The sequence below is a fragment of the Cavia porcellus genome, unplaced genomic scaffold (genome assembly GCF_034190915.1).
Source record: "Cavia porcellus strain 051 isolate PalLab524CR breed Dunkin Hartley unplaced genomic scaffold, mCavPor4.1 scaffold_9, whole genome shotgun sequence".
Taxonomy (NCBI): domain Eukaryota; kingdom Metazoa; phylum Chordata; class Mammalia; order Rodentia; family Caviidae; genus Cavia; species Cavia porcellus.
The window spans coordinates 85,889,586-85,909,223 of record NW_026947492.1 but is presented as its reverse complement, the minus strand read 5'-3'; the positions used below and the strand labels follow the sequence as shown (position 1 = coordinate 85,909,223).

General features: G+C 38.8%; 1 protein-coding gene across 1 annotated transcript in view; it reads left to right on the top strand.

Moving 5' to 3' along the window:
• LOC100729132 (protein kinase C-binding protein NELL1) overlaps window positions 1-19,638 on the top strand; it is a 647,616-nt gene that overhangs the window by 586,602 nt on the left and 41,376 nt on the right. Inside the window, exon 11 of the mRNA XM_063256783.1 lies at window positions 3,380-3,520. Coding sequence (XP_063112853.1) covers window positions 3,380-3,520 — 141 coding nt within the window. The remainder of the gene's footprint in view (window positions 1-3,379; window positions 3,521-19,638) is intronic.

The window sequence follows — 19,638 nt, the reverse complement described above, 5'->3', positions numbered from 1 at the left end:
TATACATTACCACAGAATGGATGAAAAAGATGTGGTATTTTTATATGATGGAATATTACTCAGCCATATACATGACTCTTTCTAGGGGAAGAATTTAAATTTTTAGGGTGTATGGATACACTCATAAATGCCATTACAGAGTACTCTACAATGTTACAGTTCTCTCAAAATCCAAATGAATATCTTAGAGGATTTTGAAATTGTCTTTTACTCCCTATAGGTTTCCTGACTGTAAGTTCATATTCATTTTTCTGGATTTGGAAAATCTACTTATTCTGCCCTATATTCTTGGTAGTAGTATTTATCTTTCAGTTAATAATAATAGAAAAACCAAAACATGTTTTTCTTGAGAGTCTTCTTTTAAAAAATCTAAATCCTACTGTGTGTGAGTTTATCATGCCCAATTTATGGACAGTTGGAGAGCTGAATAGATGGCTTATGCAAATCACCCTTTCTTGATTCATCAGTAACATAATAGATTGGTGACAATTGCAGGCTTCAGCTTAGCTAGTTTTGATTAACAGTTCACCTGTGTCATCCAAGCAGGGAAGTTAGTTTTTGTGCAGCTGATGCTTGGTGATTGGTTACCCAGATGAGTACTGTGTGTTCTGCTGTGAAGCATCCCCCAGCACCTTTTGTTCCTCTGTTGCATTTGCAGGTCTCTGCTGGATGACACTGAGATTTAAACAAAATCCTAAGACTTTCTAAAAACTATAACAAGGACTTTTTGTTTGCCTGTTTCCTTGGAATGGCTGACACACCAGGAGGTGCAGCCCAGCTCTGTGACTGATCAGAATTCCTTGGGCGAGAATTGGCTTCCACAGTGAACTTGCAGGGCCCCTATTTCCACAGTATCTTCGCACTTGTTTGCCAGTAGCGAGCACTGACTGGGAGAAACAAATCTCTCAGGACAACAGCAGCCACAACCCAGTGTAGGGAGAAATCATCATTTATAATTTGTAAAGTCTCCAGTGTGTTGCTGAAAAGCCTTCGAGTGTTTTCTGTATTTGGATCTGGGTGGTTGCAGTTAATACTGTGGTGGCTCCATAGATGAAATAGCCAGTTTTCTGAACAGAGTGAAATGGGAAGGGAAGGCTCCCCCCCCCCCCGACACCTACCCCATGCAGTATGGTTGCCAATGAAATGTATTTTCTGCCTACAGTTGTAGATCTTGCACAGAGCACAGAAATGTGCAGCCTTACTGCTAGCTGTCTGTGTGAGGAGCCCTGGTTACTTCCCATGAGTCCCTGGAATCTATATGGAAAGTGCTGATCCCAGACAAAGGCCCTCTTCACTACTTCCCTCATTTCCAATGCAATCTGGGGATGCTGTAGTGTCTCTAGGGAAGTCACAGTTCTATAATTCCCCTGTTGTCTTCACTGGCTGTGAGATGTTCCTGTGTCACAGGGATGACTTCTGCTCTATTGGATTGTGGGAAACAGGCAAACAAACAATTCAGGTCCTTAGTTATTTGACATGCTTTTGACTTTCTGGCTTCTAGTTTCCCAGCACTATTCATGGCTAAATGGTTATCTAAAGTATTGTTGGCAGCCTAAAGATGATGGAGTCTGTGGGTATCATTTTTGTGACAGCTTTGTAATGTCCCAGATAGAATTTGTTGTTGCTCTGTTATGAAGAGTTATCTCTCAAACTAATATCCAGAAAGTCAGTCTTCCCTTTTCGATTTTCAGAGAGATGTGAAAATCAGTCTTTCAGGTGTGGCTTTCATTGACTTGCATTTGAAAAACCCTGAGCTGGTTCAGAAACGCAGGGTATAGGTTTGTCCCTGTGAGCCACAGCCACCACTGACATCTCACTTCAGTTTTTGATATCTTTAGTGATCCAAGGTACATCTCACATAAAATATACCTGTAAAGTTCAAGAGATGACAGTATACATAATTATAGGGAATTCATTTGGGGGGATTTATAATAAATGCACACACAGTCTGACTACAATATACGAAGGTGCCATAGAAGCACTAGGCCCTAAAAACTGATGACATTTAGAGGCCTAAAGGATGTTCTGTGTGAAAGAACAATATAGGCTTTAATGAGCAAAAGATCATTCACTGCAAAAGAGAAGCTGGAGTTGAACAGTAGAAGTATATGTACCTTTATCCTCCCTGCTTGGCGTTGGGATGTGATAAAGTGAGAGTCAGGTTTCAACTAAACTCACGTACTGATTCATTACATAATTCAAGAATTAGAACAGGCAATAGAACTCTGTTAGTTGATTGCCTCTGAGATGATGCCTACAAGATCTGTTGAAAGAGATACTGAGTATCCGATTCATTATATATTATATCCCAATGTAAATTAATGTTCAACTCATATATACAATAGTTCAGGTATTTCCATGCAAAATAGTAGATTTCCAGCTACTGAAATGTATTCTAAGATGTAGAATACATCTTATTCTAAATAAGAATACATCCAGAATACATTCTGGATGGATTCTAAGAAATAATTTCATGAAGAATTCTATAGAAATTTCATCATGACAACCAGCAACCCTTCTTTCTACAGTGGAATCAATCAAGTTCAGCTCAGAAGCATGTGCTTGGGCTCGAAAAATCTGTGACCTCTCCAGGTATTTGTTTATTTTAAAGAACAAGATACCTGTCAACTCTTCATGGTGAATGTAAGAATTTTGTGCTATAAACATGTACTAATAAAAGGACAAGATGATACAGAACTGAACTAAAGGGGTTTCTGTCATCAGGAGTCAATAAAAATGAGGGATTTTCATTGACTAACATCTTTAATCAACAGTTTTAAATGAATTATAACCATAATTTTCCAAACTATATTCCCCAGAGCACTAGCTCCATCAAATGTTAAAGGTATCCTAAGAAAAAAAGATGCAACAGTCAAATAAATTTTTAAAAACAGCAGATACCACCATTCTTCTTTGAAAGCTTTGCAATCTAAGCCTGCAATTTAGTAAAATTCTACTTAGTTTTCTGAACTATCTGTTCATAAGAATCTTTCAAGAACTCAATTATGATAGTTAACATTACTAATTTTGAAATGCCAAATCGAAGGAAAGTCACATGCCTCCAATTCTAAGACAGTGCAAAGGGTATTCAGTTGGGTTTTTGGTTATAGTGGGGCAACACAGCACTTGCTGTTAGGAGAGACTTCATAATTCCAACCTCACTCATTTGTTTTCCAGCATGAGAAAACATCCGTGAATGAAGCTTTCAAATGTTTTGGATTTTGTGGGGGAAAATGTCATTCAGTTCTTCTTTTAGCTCTCATGTTAGGTGACTAACTATTCCAATTGATATGTTGACCTGACCGCATCTGGGTGTTTACTGAAGGTTAGTGTCAAAGACATTAATGTCCTGGCGGGCTTGTGTTTTTCTCTGAGGCAGATATTGATGAATGTGCAGAGGGGATCATTGAGTGCCACAACCATTCCCGCTGTGTTAACCTGCCAGGGTGGTACCTCTGTGAGTGCAGAAGCGGTTTCCATGACGATGGGACCTATTCACAGTCCGGGGAGTCCTGTATTGGTAAGCAGCTTCCAGCCATGCCCTCCATCCCCCTCGGCCTTCACAGGACAGGAAGCCTTTTTTTGGTGTCTGTCTGTCTCTTGGTGTTACAATAAGAACACTCACTGGTTAAATTCATCAATATTCACATTTTCTCCAAGATTCTTCCCTGTACAATTTAGAGATTAAGTCAGGGATTATGTGGTGGGGAGTGTTAGAACTTTTACATAGAAATGGAAACTGTCAGAAGAACAAAACCTGTATGCTATGGGTGTTTAGTTTTTTTGATGGAAACCGTGATGACTCAGTGAAATCTCTGACAGTTTGAGAAGCAGCTGTGGCAAGAGGAAATAGTGATGGATTTACATTTGGAAAGTTCAATTTAAATCCCAGCTCTTATATTTTAAAAGTCACTGTATTCTCTGATCCTCATCTGCATTTATGTAAAAATGAAGGCAATAATGCTCACATATTATTAGGCTTAAATGAGTTGTTATGTATTTAAAACTCATAAGCTTTGAATCACTTATACAATGTGGTTACATTAACCTTTTTATTGTCACTTTAGCCACCATCACTATCTCCTGCAAAGTCACCTCTAATGGTGGTTCTATTAAAAGCTGAACCTGGGTGGGTATCAGATGGATTTCTTCTTATTTTCAGACCTTATAAATTTGTTGGAAGGCAAACGACCGATCAAAAACATGACGGTTTCCATGGGAACCTGGCCAGTCCAATTCTTTCATGTCATATGGACTTATTTGAATTCTGAATACTGGGCAGACCCAGAGGGCAAGCATTCTGACTCTGTGTGCAGAAAGTCTGAGTGCTGAATTACAATGTGACAATTTGATTTTGGAAATTCCTTTTCAGTGCCCTTTGCACATCTTTTTCCTCTAAAGGCTGCTGCTAAGAGCCAGCTGATCCTTTTCTCACATTTCTACCAGTGGTTTTCTAGAGCAAAGATGTACTAAGGAATGCTGGACACATGGAACGACTTGTCCACCAAAGTCTTGCGTAGCATGTGGTGTCACGGTCAGAAGTACAGACCCTTGGGCCAGACTTCCGGTGTCAAATTCTAGCTCTCCCACTTCTATGAAGCTTTGCTTGGGAAAATTCTTCTCTCGATTATAGTTCATCCATCTAATTTGTAACTAGAAATAATGTTTATATGGAATTAATCTGAGCATTGTGATAATTCATTGAATTAATGTCTATAAAACATTCACTGATGGTTAGCTATTACCATCAACATCCATGCAGAGTCAGCATACTTGGCCTACTCCAACCACATTTCTTTTCATTGTTAATGTAATGATTCCCAACTGCATTGAGGTTGGCATTTATTATCCTTTCTTTATACTCTTCCAGGTACATCTGTGCATGCACTGCCCAATCTAAACAGATATCACATGAATAGGAAAAGATCCAATGGCTGTGGAGATAGAATGTAACTTATTACACTAACTCTGATGCTAAAATAAAACCTTAATTTTTACCAATCATATTTGACATCAAGAAGGGAGAGCCTTAGGCTTCAGTATGCACAAAGCACCTTAAAATCACCAAGATAAAAAAAAATTATTGTGACTGTCTGGACCTACCATCTTGTTTCATCTTCAGGGACTCTGTGTATCCGCTCCTGTCTGGCTGCTAGGACATGAGGTTTGCTTACTTTCCTGGATTTAGGTAATGTGTCACTGTGACATGTATTGTTCTGCCTTCATAAGAAGAATCACTGCTCTGTTCCACCAACTCAAGACCTCTTAGCCAGGTGTAAGTCTCCATAGCTCCACTCATTGTGCTATTAGACAGTTTCTTTGTTCCCTGAGTAGACTTTGGCTCGAATGTTTACTTTTTCTTCTATACTTCCAATGAGACTGCTCAGTAGTTGGTGTTCAATAAACAAGAAAATTTAATCATATCCTGTTGACTGGTAAAGAAACTCAGACAGGATGACGCCTTGCTTAGAGCCTATAGGGGATTGGTAACTAGTGGTCAGTTTAAACACCAGCTAAACTGAGTTAGCGTGGTGCTGAGTGTGGATGGCCCACCTGAGGACTGTGGCCAACATAAAAAGGAGACGTGCATGGGAAGGGTAGTGCTGTGGGTTCTCCTAAATGTTGCTGTTTGGAGCCATGGGTTCTCCTGGAGGAGCTTGTCATGCTGGCTCCCTGATATGAACTCAGCTGTTATCATTGGAAGAACTCAAGACCTTGTTGCTGAAATTAGTTGTGGTTCACTTTTCACTTCTTGGCTCCAGTACAGAGCCCTCAGCCTGCTGGCACAGATGATTCATCCTGCTAGCACAGACTTTCTAGCTTCCACCGCTAACCTTTGGCCTTCCCAGCTCAGATCCATGGGATTGAATTGCATGGGTCATTATCGTGGGCTATAGGTTTTCAGCTGAGCTGATGCAGGTTATTACCAAGGGATCAAGGCCCTTAGCTGGATTTTCTAGCTCTTTAGTGTCTTAAACAGATTTCTTGTGCTTTATTTGTATTTGACTCCTTGGGTGACCATTACAAATAATACTATAAATTACATGTCCTATACGAAACTTTTTTCCTTGTAACTCTCAACTACAACAGAGCCCCACAGCTGGTTTGAGACTAGCTGAGGTCTCAGTCTGAGCAAGGGGGAGACATTATATCACAAAAGCTGAGGAAAGCTTCCATGTGTACCTCTTCTTCAGACATAATCATCACCAGTGCTCTGTCATTCTTATAAATGTAACAGTTATGGTGTCAGATGGTATAGGCACTCTACATAGCACCTGTCCCAGTGCTGTATTCTCTGCCATGTTGAATGATATGATGCATGTGCGTGCATGTGTGTGTGTGTGTGTGTGTGTGTGTGTGTGTGTGTATAAGTGTGTGTGTACTTCCTGCATTGAGGAACTAATCCCTGCTCTGCAGAGGAAAATCTCAGAATGCTGGACATGTTAGCAAGGGAAGAGTGTTGCTTTTTATTAGAAGCATTTTTAATTTGGGTAATCATTTATTGGAATTTCTTGCATCTCTACTTAACAATAACCCATGGTAAATAGCATCAGATCTACAGAAATCCAATCATCATGTAAGGTTTCTTTGGAATTTGAGAGCATTCTGTTGGGTCAGGGTACTTCCTGGAAAAATGATGTACAAATTGGGTCAGGGTGCTTTCCTGTTGTGACCTTCTAATACCATCTTATTAAATGTAAATACATTTTCTCATTTCACATGCCCTTCAGGCTTTTGGTGCATTTCCTCTTTCTACTTCTTGGATTCATCTTCTAGATACCAGCCTTGAACATGACAAGGCGCTTCTCTCTGATCCCAAGTTCAGGACCTTTACCTTTGCTGTTCTCTCTCAAGCCCTCAACATCTGTCTTGTGGCTTGGATGTCTCATTATTTAGGTCTGACATCAAATATTACTTCTTCAGGGAGGCCTTCCCTGACTATTTTATCTTCCCCTGGCTCTTCGTTAAAATATACTTTATATACACATTTTAGCATTTTTTAAGTTCTCAAATATATTGTGCGTGACCATACATGTAATTTTCTCTTGCCACAAGCCCACAAGTTCTGCATGGGCAAGGACTTTGTGTATTTCAGCACTGCTGCTCCAGCCCTTGGAATAACACAGATTAATAGTAGATATCGCATGACCTAGATGAGATGACTGAAGGAGCAGACATTCAAAACCATGAAGATTAGATCTATTTCCTATTTGGTTTGACAAAAGCTGTTAAATATCAAAAAACCAACCCATTATATTACTGAGAACAAATGTCATACCAACACTGCATGAGGACTTTTGGGAATGTAATTATGAAAGTTAAAAGTATTTGTTCTTGAGGAATTTATGACCTGGAATATTCTGAATCATAATAACATGGCTTAGTGGCACTGAGATTTAGCACATCAAAATGAGTCCTGGATGACATCAGCCTCTGATGCTTTCATTGAAAATAAGCAGCAACAGCTAAAACCAGCCTTTTAAAAAATGATATTGCACTTGTACTCTGCTGTTCTTTTCCCGTAGCATATAAATGTGTGGCCGCTCAGCCTTTAGAAGAAAGTCTTATAGCAGTGCGTACCATTTCTTCTCAGATGGAATTCAGTATATGTTGTTACAGTACACGTTGAGAATTACTGACGCCATCAAGAAAAGGGCTTCCACAAGATTCATTATTTCATAAGCAAAAGTGTTGATAATTGTCCTTCCCCCCTAAAATACAAGGTGTGATTGATAAATATGGTGAATGTTTAATTTTTATATAAACTTTGTTAGTACATTTTAGATACACATAACAATCATTCATCATAGGAAATTTGTATTCTTACATGATGTATTTTGATTCTTTTTTTCCTAATCCCCTCTCCTCCCTTTAACCCATTTTCCCTCCCTACTTACAAAGCATTGTTTCCATTTTACACTTTTCAAACATTGTTATTTTTTTCTTTTCCCTTCCTTCTTTTTCCCCTTCCACTGTATTGGTTCTTCTGGCCTTTTGAACAGTTTCTTCCCATTTCACAATGTCGTGTATGTATTGTTCCTTACTCTTGCAGTTTCCTACATCAGGGAGAAAATGCAATAATTTAGACATGTGGGTCCTGATTTATTTCACTTAAGAGTATAGATTCAAGTTGCTTTTTAAGTCATTTACTTAGAAATTCCTCCAATGTATCCCTCTCAGATAAAAAAAATACAAATTGTAAATACATATATGAAACAATCTGATGTTTAAATTTTAGAAATTGTTGCCCTAGAAGACAAATTTCCAGTTATCTCTTAAACATACACCCACCTTCAATTTTAAATAAACTTATTCCTATTATTCTTGCCACCTTCTGAAGCAGCTTTGGAAGTTCTCTTTTTAATTACTCTGTCTTAGTTGTCTTGTTGTGATGAATCACTTCAAATCATTTACCTTCTATGATCATTTTGATTTTTTAAGAAGAACTGTAAATTGCAATTTGCCAGATCCAGTGAATAAGATTGTGAGGATGCGCATCATATATCATGGCTGATACACTGTGTCAACTTGAGAAGTTTAGAAATTTAACTAAGAGACTCAGCAGGTAACCAGGATCCTTACCTTGTAAATAGCCTCAGCCTGTGCAAAAGGAGGGCACAGAGGTGGTGTAAGTGCTACGCTCACCCAAGGAGCATAGGTTGCTTACAGCATAGGTGAGGAAAGACACGTGCTCTGGCTGCTTTGCTGTCTTCTGCCACCTTGAACTGTTGCCCCTGTGCCATGCCACCCAGCCTTGGGACTGCTGGTTTTAGACTGAAACCTCTATAATCTGTGAGCTAAATAAACCTTTTATTCCTTCATCTTGGGTTTCATCTATTTTGTCCCAGCAACAAGAGAGAAAATTTTGCCCACTTCCTTTTCCTTTGGATGGCTCCGTATTTTGATCACTCCTCAGAATATTCAGAAAGTGGCAAGAATAATGGGATAAGTGTGTTTGAAGCCAGAGAAAGTGTTTTACAGGAAGTCAGTAGTTACATGTCTGTCCCTCTACTAGTTCTTAAGGTTTAAGCATTTACCATGTATTTCAACCGTACCTCGTAGGTTACGTGATTAAAGAAATGCATGGTTCTAGATCGAGTAGCAAATAAGATCTCCATTATTGAGAAGCTTGTCTCTGTTTCTCTTCTTTTCCCTCCTTCCCATCTCATTTGCTTGTGTATCTTGTTAAGGCTAAAAGAAGAGCACAAAAATGTGTACATTAGGATATTCAAAGGTGGGGAAGTGATCTGTTGTTAAACTTCGTGTTTTGATGTTGTGGTAGTAGAAGTCGATGATACCCAGTTTTAATTTGGAAGTTGCTTTTTTATCATAGCATGGTGATATAGACCATGTAATAGTGGGGAAATTAATGTAACTAACAATGGTAAGGGTAAAGAATATTTTGAATATTTTAAAATTGCTATTCAGACCTTGACTTGTATTTTTCCACATCCTTGATCTTGGTCTTGCATATGAGTCCTTATTTTCCTGGTTCCACTCCTAGTTCATATAGATTCTCAAGCTGCTCAAGTCTTTATTCTGCTTTTCCCAAACCCTGTACTCTTTTTCTCCTTTTTTCTTTTCTGCACCTTTTTCCCTTTTCTATTTTCTCTTGTCAAAATCCTGATGAAATCCTACTCCCTAAACCAATGATTCTCAAGCTTGTTTTGTAATAGATCCCAGGTAGCCTATTAAAAATAAGACCTACTGTGAGATATTAATATCTGGGTGGTTCAGAATCAGTTTCTTTGGGGGTGGACCTACACTGAGGTCTTTTTCCAAATCTCCAAGGAGTTAGGAAGACTATTAAACCAACGCACTGAACCTCTGGTCTACATTTTCTCTTTAATCAATGTTATTATTTTTAAAAATGCCCTCCCTCCTACATGTCCCCATAGTCATTTATTTATGCCTCTTGGACAGAATTTACAAGATTACATTTGCATTCCTAATTATTTGTTTATCCCTCCAGTAAAACTGAGGGCTTTTGATATATTTTGTAGATTTGTACTGTCATATTGGTCATGGATTAATTTTATCATCAGAAAAAATTTTATCATCAGTGCACAAAGAGGTAGAGTCATTCTAAAAGGACATGGCATCTCTCAACCTCCAGTGATTGCTTTTGGCACAGGACGTATTTGGATGAAGCCAGTGCTCAGATGCTGGTGTCTGCTTTCTGGTCACTCTGAATGGCATAGCTGTATTAGGACAGCTGCTGCAGCAGCAATCACTATGTTACACGAAGTAATAAATTATTGCTAAAGATTAACATTTATTAATATTAAAATATGAATTATTATTAGCTGTTGTCACTAGGCAAAGTAACAATATAATAACAGTGAAACAAGCAAAGAAAGGCCTGCTAGAATCTCTTGGGAGGAAGATTGTAATTGTAACCAGGTGCTAAGTCAGGGTAGTTAAAATGGCCTAAGATTTTGAGTCTGTGCTAAGAGCCTGTAACCTAGTCCTCCCAGGAATGGCAACCAAAGAGCAGAACCTGGCGACACTCTATCTATGTTAATGCTTCCTGGAACAAAGCTCACTGATGCCTGTGCTCCACTACTTAGTTACCTGGTTCCATAGCAGCAGGATATAATGCAAAGGTTCAAGTCCAGTAAAACTGGGATTCAAATCTCATCTCTATGACTTTCTAGCTGAGCAGCACTTGGCAAGTTATTTATTGTCTTACTTTTTATACTGTAGAATGATGAAAATAATTCTTGCAGTGGATTTTTATTCTAAGAAAAATATTCTTATGTGCAATTATCCTGCCAAGTATCAGATAAAAATGTTAACACTTACTCTCCCTCTACCTCAGCGGCCCCACCTTCCTAATGAAGACAATAAGAGTGATGCTAATTAAGAGCTAACATTAGGTGAGAGCTTGCTTTTTTTTTTTTTTTTTTTTTTTTTTTTTTTTTTTTTTTGAGAGCTCCCTTTTCTCGGGGGGCTTATTTGAGCAATTAATATAAGTGCCAACCTCATAGTTTGCTGTGGAGTAATAGTGGAGTTTAATTACGCTCAGAAAAGGAGAAGCATTTAGTGCTTATGTTTTAAATGCTCAGGAAATAGCACTCACTATCATTAACTTGCATCAACGCCAGGCACCGGGCACTTGCAGTTAGTTTCACAGCGGCAATAGGAGGAAAGCCTTCTCGCCATCAGCATCTTACACGTGGGGAAGATGAGGGCCCAGGTATTAACATAAACGGACTCCATTCCCACAGCTGAGCAATGGCACCACAGACCATAATCCTAATGGGTTTGATCCCAAAGTTTGTACTCTTCGTATGTTAACACTGTAGTCAATGCTTTTGAAATGGGTTGAATCCAGGATGGAGGAAACCTTTCCCAGGGTATCTGGAGGTCAGTGCGGAATGCCTGGAGAGAAGGAGAGAAACTGAGTGAGGTCTAGATAGAGAGTTACAATAATATGAGTGAACAGGGAGGCCTGGGACTCATTTGATCCACTTGATTTTGCATTTTGGGGCCATATCACTGGGAACACGCAGGAAGGTAAGGAGACAGGCTGTGACAGTTAATCCGATAGCACCTCAGCCTTGCTAGTGATACCATGTGCTGGCCACTGGTGTCATTTCTTTCTTAGAATGTCTGGTGACGTGAACCCAGAATAGAAAAAGAAAGATTTTGTGGAGGCTAGAGAATTAAAATTTAAAACAAGATAGTGTATAGGATATTAGCTGATATAATTTTTATCCACATATAATGCCTTACATCTTAAAAGTACTGATTTAGTACATATGAAATGTACATATTCAATTGAACTATTAGAATAAAACTATTTTAAAAATAAGGATAGTGAAATAAATATTGTAACCAAGGGATTAAACAAAAATGTTTATGAATATCATAGAAGCCAGTTTACAATTTATGCATATTACTCTAATTTCAAAGGAAGATGCATATACAATTCTCCAGACAGAAAATTACAAATGTATTTTTCCTCTGTCCCAAGAAACAGACAAGTTAGAGCAGAGAAAGCATGTTTGTGGACCAGGGTATTTCAAACTAAAAGGATTAGGGGTAGAAGTACAGATGCCAACTATACGATACCTGTGAATATTTTTTCTTTGCCAAGCATTAAGGACCCATTCACAGTGCCCTAGGCATTTCTTGATTTTATTTATATAATGACGTCTTGCTGACTTCCTGAGTTATTTTTGTTGCAAAATAACATTCTGATTGTTTGGCAGTAAATAATAAATTTTCTATAATCAAAGAGCCTTCTCAAAGCCAGACGTCACAAGGTCGTAGAGTGACATCAAACTGGAGTCAGTGTGAAAAGCATGGAGCATAGCTTTGGGACTAAAAGGACTTAAATTGTAAGGCACAACATTGTCGGATGCCAATGGTGGGTTCTGATGGATGGAGAGACCACCTAGATGTGGAATGGGTATGGAAAAGTCTAGAATCAAGTGAACACAGAATGGGCAGGGCGAGAACATTTTCAAACATCTAAAGGGAGTGATCTGATCAGAGAAAGCATATCCACACAGCTGCAGCTGATAGATTTGGGGTGAGCTGAGGCCCATCACAGCCCCTGCAAGATTACCTGCTGCCCTTCAAGCCCATCCACATATCTGTAGACCTGGACCTGCCCAGCACAAAGGTTGGATAGAATGTGATCTGGAGACCTTGGCAAAGCCAAGAGCACCTCCTCATTTCGGGGGTGAATACTTTACAATGTGACTTCGGAACAGAGGGCATGGAAGTTATTCTAACAGGATCTAAAACTGGGTCCGAGGACTATCTTGTAAGCCATCCTCAGCTGTGTTGAGTGTGGCTTCAGTGACAGCTTCCCCACTGTTTGACACCTTCACAATGGCAGCTCTGACTATCCTGGGAGCAGAAAAAGCAGCCTGGGATCCTACCTTAAAGCAGAACGCTGTACAGGGAGCTGGGACCTCAGTTCTATTCTGAGTGGACAGCACGTGTACCACACAAATAAGAGGAAAAATTTTAAATCTACTTTTAAATAAACTTAAGTATTAGAGTGTTGATATAAATGTTATAGTTATAAAAATAGCCTACAGTGTTTTTAGCATAAAGGTAGACTGTGTGGAAGGATAAGAAAGGATTCATCACTTAAGGATTTTAAAGCATCAAATTGAAAATAAAATTCAGCGTACACCTAACAATGAAAAGCCCTCCAATATAATTTGTAATTAGTGTAAAATTATTTCCTTGACACTCTAAAATATGGGGATAATTAGAGAAAAAGAGATCAGACAAGATCAAAAGAAAGTCGTAGCAGGTAGCATGTAGGCGTGAAGGATGAAAGGATTTATATATTTCCTCAGTATAATAATAAAAATAAATGTTAACCATATAAAATAATTCCGTATTTTATGCTCAGGCACTCTTCTGAGATCTTTATATTTTCTAAATCCGTTTTCCCTAGAGGAACCCTAGCAGGTAGCAATTTATTTAATGAACGAGGAGGACTGAGCTTGTACTGTGCATTTTAAAGTTTCCAAATTTATTTAGCCTTAAAGCCCTTTTCTCTCCTAGGCATTTTGTGGATTTGGCACAATGCAGAATGTCTTGAGAAGTAAAGAATAGAAATAACCTATGCTAGGAATTAAATCCTTATTTATTCAGTGTCTTTGCATAAGGAGCTGTTTCCCAAGAGATTTCTTCTACACTGTTACAGAAAAACTTTATTGAGTACACTCTTTGCTCATTAAATATTTAGAATTTTTACTTATAAAGAAAACATCTTGCTAATTTGTCTATTTCTTTTTGGATGTGGTCATTAAAACGTAAATCACTCAACACAGTCGCTTCTTTGTTGAGTGATACTCTTTAATCCTCCTGTGGGTGTAGCTGATCTTGTCAGTAAGCTAAGATCCCAGTCATAATATTTTGGATATTTAGTCTCATTTCCGTATTATGAGACAGAACTCAAACTTTAAACTATGACACTGAAAAAGCTGCACTCCTTTCTGCTGTAATAACTTGAGCCTTGGTAGTGTGATATACAGGACCACAGCAACTCAGAAGTTGTCTCTAGAAGCCAGGCACAATTTCTGACTCTGGGATATACATGGCAAAGCATCCTTTAGAATTTCAGCCTATCTTGGTGACAGTGTTGTACAGTGTGACTGAGCACAGTGGGAGCTCTGAGAGAAGGAAGACAGTCAGAGGTAAGAGTGAGAAATACACAAGAAAAAGACTGGCATTTTACCCCAAAATTGCTTTGCAGTACTGATGTTTCTCTTTAGGGCTTCCTGCTCACTGCAGAGGTGGCATTTTGGAAAATGAGTAGCTGTAGACATAATTTGGATTGCGGCCTAAGATCTTAAATTGACATCATGAAAAATGTTCTTTATGTTTTAAATGACTTTATGATAGTCTTCTTCCTGAAGTGTCTGCTGAGTGATAGCAGGATCAGGGGGGACATCCCTAGGAAATAGTTTCTTAAACTCATGGCACTGACTGTGAACATGGAGTTTCATGTCACGCGTGGTGATGGTGTCAGATGAGACCACCACCAGGAATATCAGGGACATCCACTTTACATCTGACAACTTGATAGAAATGCACATTTTCTACTCTACCACAGACCTAGGGATCCTCAGCTCTGGAGAAAAATTCAGTGGTAAGTGTTTTCATGAACCCCTTTGACTACTTCTGGTACCCCCTTGACTGAAAGCAGGGACCTTGAAAGCCTTCAGAAGACCTCAAGTACTCTGAAACTGCCTCTGTCTAAGTTTGTGTCTATCTGTGTGTCTGCTTCTTTTTGAGGAAGTGTAGCCATGTTTATGTTTATTTATTTAATTGCTAGTGTTGTCTCCAAATGTTGCTCATGTGCAGTACAGTAAGAGCCAAGATGTAAAGCACCAGAGTTCAGCCTGGGTATTTCCCGTCATCGTTCTGATTTGACCCCTCAGCGTTTCTGCCTTGGGATTTATCACTGGGTCCCAGGGGAGACTCACTCAGCTTCTTTCTTCTGATTCTGAGCACTCCTTGTGTTGAGCTCCAGGCCGGCATCAGCTTCCTGCGCCTTGAGGCTCACTATGAGCAGTTGTTTCACTCCAGAAATTTCCACCTGAATGTCCTAGAGCCAAAGACCACATCTGAGCCACCGTTCAGAGACGAACATCTGTAACTCCTTTGAGAGGAACATTGCATTGTCTGTGTGAGTCTGCGGTTATTCCTGCTGCTGCGAGATGTTTACCTGTGTGTTTATGAGCAGAGGATCTTACACTGTAGTGTTTGTATCGATCCACTTTCTCAAGGAGCATTCATTGAGTTAGCACTGAGCGAGTCCTTGTGTCTTTGGGATATGGCAAGAAGTAAGACACAGCGCTTCCAGTCTGGGGCAGGGAGAAGCAGCAGGTAGAGACAGGAGAAGTCAGGGTGTGAGCCAGTAGATACATGAGAAATTCAGGTAGAGACTCTGTGGAAAAGTGATTGTTTCTTCTTGAGGTGAGTTCATTTGGATTGGCAACGTGTGTACAGCTCTTTCACAGAAAATATATTCTCATTGAAACAGAAGAATGAGAAGAAATGTTCTAAGCAAAATGTACATTTAGGGAAATATTCCAGGTAGTGACTCCATCACACCAGATTGGAGGCGGAGTTATAAAAGGATCTAACTGAAGTGATGAGAAATGGGGAGATTTCCAGTGTAGCGCACGATGGCTGGTGTGGTGTTGGTGGGAATGATGATAAAAAAGTGAAAACAGATGTGAAGGCCGCATCATGAAGGGTTCCGTGTTCTAAACTGAGGAGTTGACAGTTTTGAGTCCTGTTTAATGATACATATGTCTTAGTATTGTGTAAGTATTTATTTTGTGGGGAAATATGATAGCTTTTAATAGAAAATACAGCTGTACTAATATAGTAGCACTGTCAAGAAAATCTCAGCTCCTCTACCATGGGTCAGTGTGACTTTCTGTACTTAGGCAGTTTGGCTGTTGCGTGGCATGTTTCTGGTTTAAAATGTGAAGCCCTCAGAATTAGCCAGTTATTGAACACAGTCATTTTGAAGCTACTACTATGCATTCGATTTTGTTCTACAATTCTCACAATAGCCATTCAAGTGTAGTGCGATTTTTCCATTTTATTTATAGAGAAACTAAAGAACAAGCTGGCTGGAGTTTCCCTATTGAACCACACGGAATAACCATTTTGCAAATTGTAGAAGTGAGTTATTAAAACAGTTTCTCAGGACACATAAGAGTAAGAAATAGATGGAAACACAAGTTTCTTACTAATTTCTACGTCTAAATCTTTGACAATTCAAAGCGGGTGTTTTTTTGTTTTGTTTTGTTTTTTGCTTAAAAACATACCTAGTATAATGGATAAATATCAGAATATGAACTTGGCTTCTCTTTAGAGAAACCTAGAAAAGCAAACCACTAAGATGCTATTGCAGTGGTCCAGGCAATAAAAATGGACATGAGTGCATAAGTGGATTTATGAAACAAATTTGAATGAAGTTTTTACTGCACCAGCTAATTACAGCATTTCTGATGGGTCTTTGACTTCTTCATTTAATTACTCTGTTTTACATATGTGAAGTATCAGCCAGTGATTGGGGACTCTGTATTGGTTGGAGTGCTGGAGAGTTACATTTACCTTTTGCATAATATCCTTATATTTATTTCCTACAGAAATGGGAGCTGATCATCATGTAAGGTGATGGGTTAAACTTGACCTGAGATCAGAATACTTACACTGGGGTCCTGACTCAGAAACTCACTAGCTGTATGGCCAACTATAAGCAAATTATTTACCCTGTTTTATTCTTTCTTAGATGTCTTATATGAAGTTACAACTATTGTTGAAAATATGCTACTGGCAGCCTAGGTACATGGAGAGGAACTTTAACTTACTTCATGGTTTGAGGGCAAAAATGATGTCCATTAAGACATTCCTAAGTGAATCTTACCCGAGAAGGAAAAGTTTTTAAAATTATGAAAAAAATGAAACATCAAACATATTTAATCATTATGATGATCTCCTTAGGTATGTGCAGGATCATTAGAGATGAGTGTCACTCCTTTCTGTCACGCTGGTAGAAATGCTTGGCAGCAAAGACTATTTAAGTGATCCTCAGCTTGGTTATAAGTGATTCTTCACTTGAGCAAAGATGATGCTAACATTGTAAATTATTTTTTAGTGAGGTCATGTTTTTAAGAAGATTGTGAAAACTGAGAAATATAGTGAATTTCAGCTTAACAAATTACTACTTTATACTTCATGTTTCATGAAGATAAATTAATCCTAACTTAATATAAGCCAAAGGCATGAACAGGATCCCAAACCATCTACAGGCCCTCATAGAAGATATGTTAAAGGAATTACCTGTTGTTACATCTTCCTGTTAAAACTTAATCTCCTGAGACTAGAATGCTTTTCAGTTTTATTTTCTGTTGCTGCAGTGGTGTCTGGAATATCAGATGTGCTCAATGTATATTTGTTGATAAATGAATTAAAAAAAGACTTTTACAGCAGTGGTTTTTAATATCAATGAGAATAGTGGCCCCTACCCACAGTTCATCCTGAGGAATTGTGTGGTCTTTGTGTGAACAGTGAGAATTTCTTTTCTTTGTTTTCTAGAAACCTGAATGGTGTTAAAGATACCAGCAGTGTTAAAGACGAAGTAGAATTAACAATAAGCAAATCTGGACACCACAGAAGTAAGAACAGGTTTAAACTAGAGCTAACCTATGCAGTAAAGACATAGAGTGGCTGTGACATAAAGAGAACTCCACTCCAATTTGGACAGAAGTGACTGGATGGCTGGGAGAGACCAAGACAGAGTAACAAGGAGTAGCAGGGATTTGAACAGAGTAGAGAAGTGGAATTTACAAAGGGCTGGAGGAATGGGGCGTGGTCCATGGGAAAGACTCTCCCCACCCCCTTAACTGGCACTTATAGAATTTAGACTACTACTTTAGACTACTTGTCCATATGGACAAAGAGAGACGGGCCCTGCGTTCAGATGACAGCTATAACAGCAATAAATTCTTCTGGAAGCTTTGAGTTTTCTCCAGGAGGAGCTCAATAGGTTTGGAGCCAGCCTAGGGATCCTAGGAACAAGGCCCTTCTCTGTTAGAAACTGTGTTCGTGTGTGTGTGTGTGTGTGTGTGTGTGTGTGTGTGTGTGTGTGCATGTGTGTGTATGTGTGCATGTGTGCATGTGTGTGTGTGTGTGTGTGTGTATGTGTGTGTGTATTTCCTCCCTTAAAGGGTTTGGTGAGCATGGTAGATAATGTTATTTGTTTGTGTCTGGCCACGGAAGTCTGATTAACTTTTGGTCATGAATGAAATCTGCCCTTGGCCTTCTTTCCTTTTCCTTAATACCGAATTTTAGCCCAGATGGTTTTACCTCCCTCAGCATAACTTGCACAGAAAGAAGGAGAACTTATCTCTCAACAGTATAGAGCAGTATAGGCTCCAGTCCCCTGCTGTACACTTCCTTTCCCCCTCTCCCTATAGAAGCTTTCCACGTCTTTCTGGAGAATATCTCTTTCAAAATACAGGGCAGCCCAAGACATGTTTTTAAACAACAGTTGATTAGAGTTCCACAGGGAGCAAAATATGATTAAGAGAAGAAAAAAAGTCAAAAAGATGAAATTGTCTAAGACACAAGCATAAGAGACCAACCCATGATCGGGGTAATAGTTGTGTCAGCAGGCCTTATTTTTCTTGGCATAGTATCCAAATTCTTATCCTAAATTTCTTACTGAAGTAGAGCATTTGGAAAACCCTCACCACTCCCTTGAAAGTTATGGAATTCAATAAGAATATGTGGATAAATGGCAGTAAATAACGGCTGCATGAGCTTTTTGAGTTCTGTTGCAAACCGACTCTGTGGTTATTTACATTGAAACTTGGTTTTTTAATATCCCCATGGTTGTATTTTGTGCCTTTGCTTTCTGTATTGTAGGACATTTCTTCTAGTAAATTAAATTTCCTTGTGTCTAAGACTTTTCATGGGCATAGAAGAGAAAGAAACAATAATTTCTCATTGACAACTTGCTTGAGAGAATGATTTGTCAAAAATAGGGAGTTAGTGTGAATTTTCAACCTGGCTGATTATCCTACGTGTGTTTGTCCCCAAGGATTATTTGGCTAAGTTTTCCAGACTTGCAAGAGAACTACACTTCCTGTCTTTGACACTTTCATGAAAATACTCATGGGGAGAAGCCAGGAATGTTTTGATAAATCTGTAATGTCCCAGAAAGCTGGTCAATTCTGAGGCATATTTTCAGTGTCCTGTTTCTTTGATTCTGGACTCCTGCTTTTCTGTCTCTACTCCTCTTCTAATATTTGAGTTATAAGCCCAGGTCCACATGGCAAAAAGTAATCACATAAAGTTAGAAATGGACTAGGGTTTGGGAGTCTTTTTACATAACTTGTATTTGTGTCAGGGAGAAAAAAAACAAAACAAAACATGCCACCTAAGGGCACAGGTTTGTTTTCTATCACAGCTCCATAAAATTCAAATTTAACCAGTGTTTATGCATTTCTTAGTAAGCACTGTAAAAGGTGCTTGACAGACACAAAGAAAACAAGTAAGGAATATCAGATAAGTAAGGAAGGTAAAAAAGAATTTTCGCAGCCGAGCATGCAAGGTGACATGAAGGAGATAAAGGAA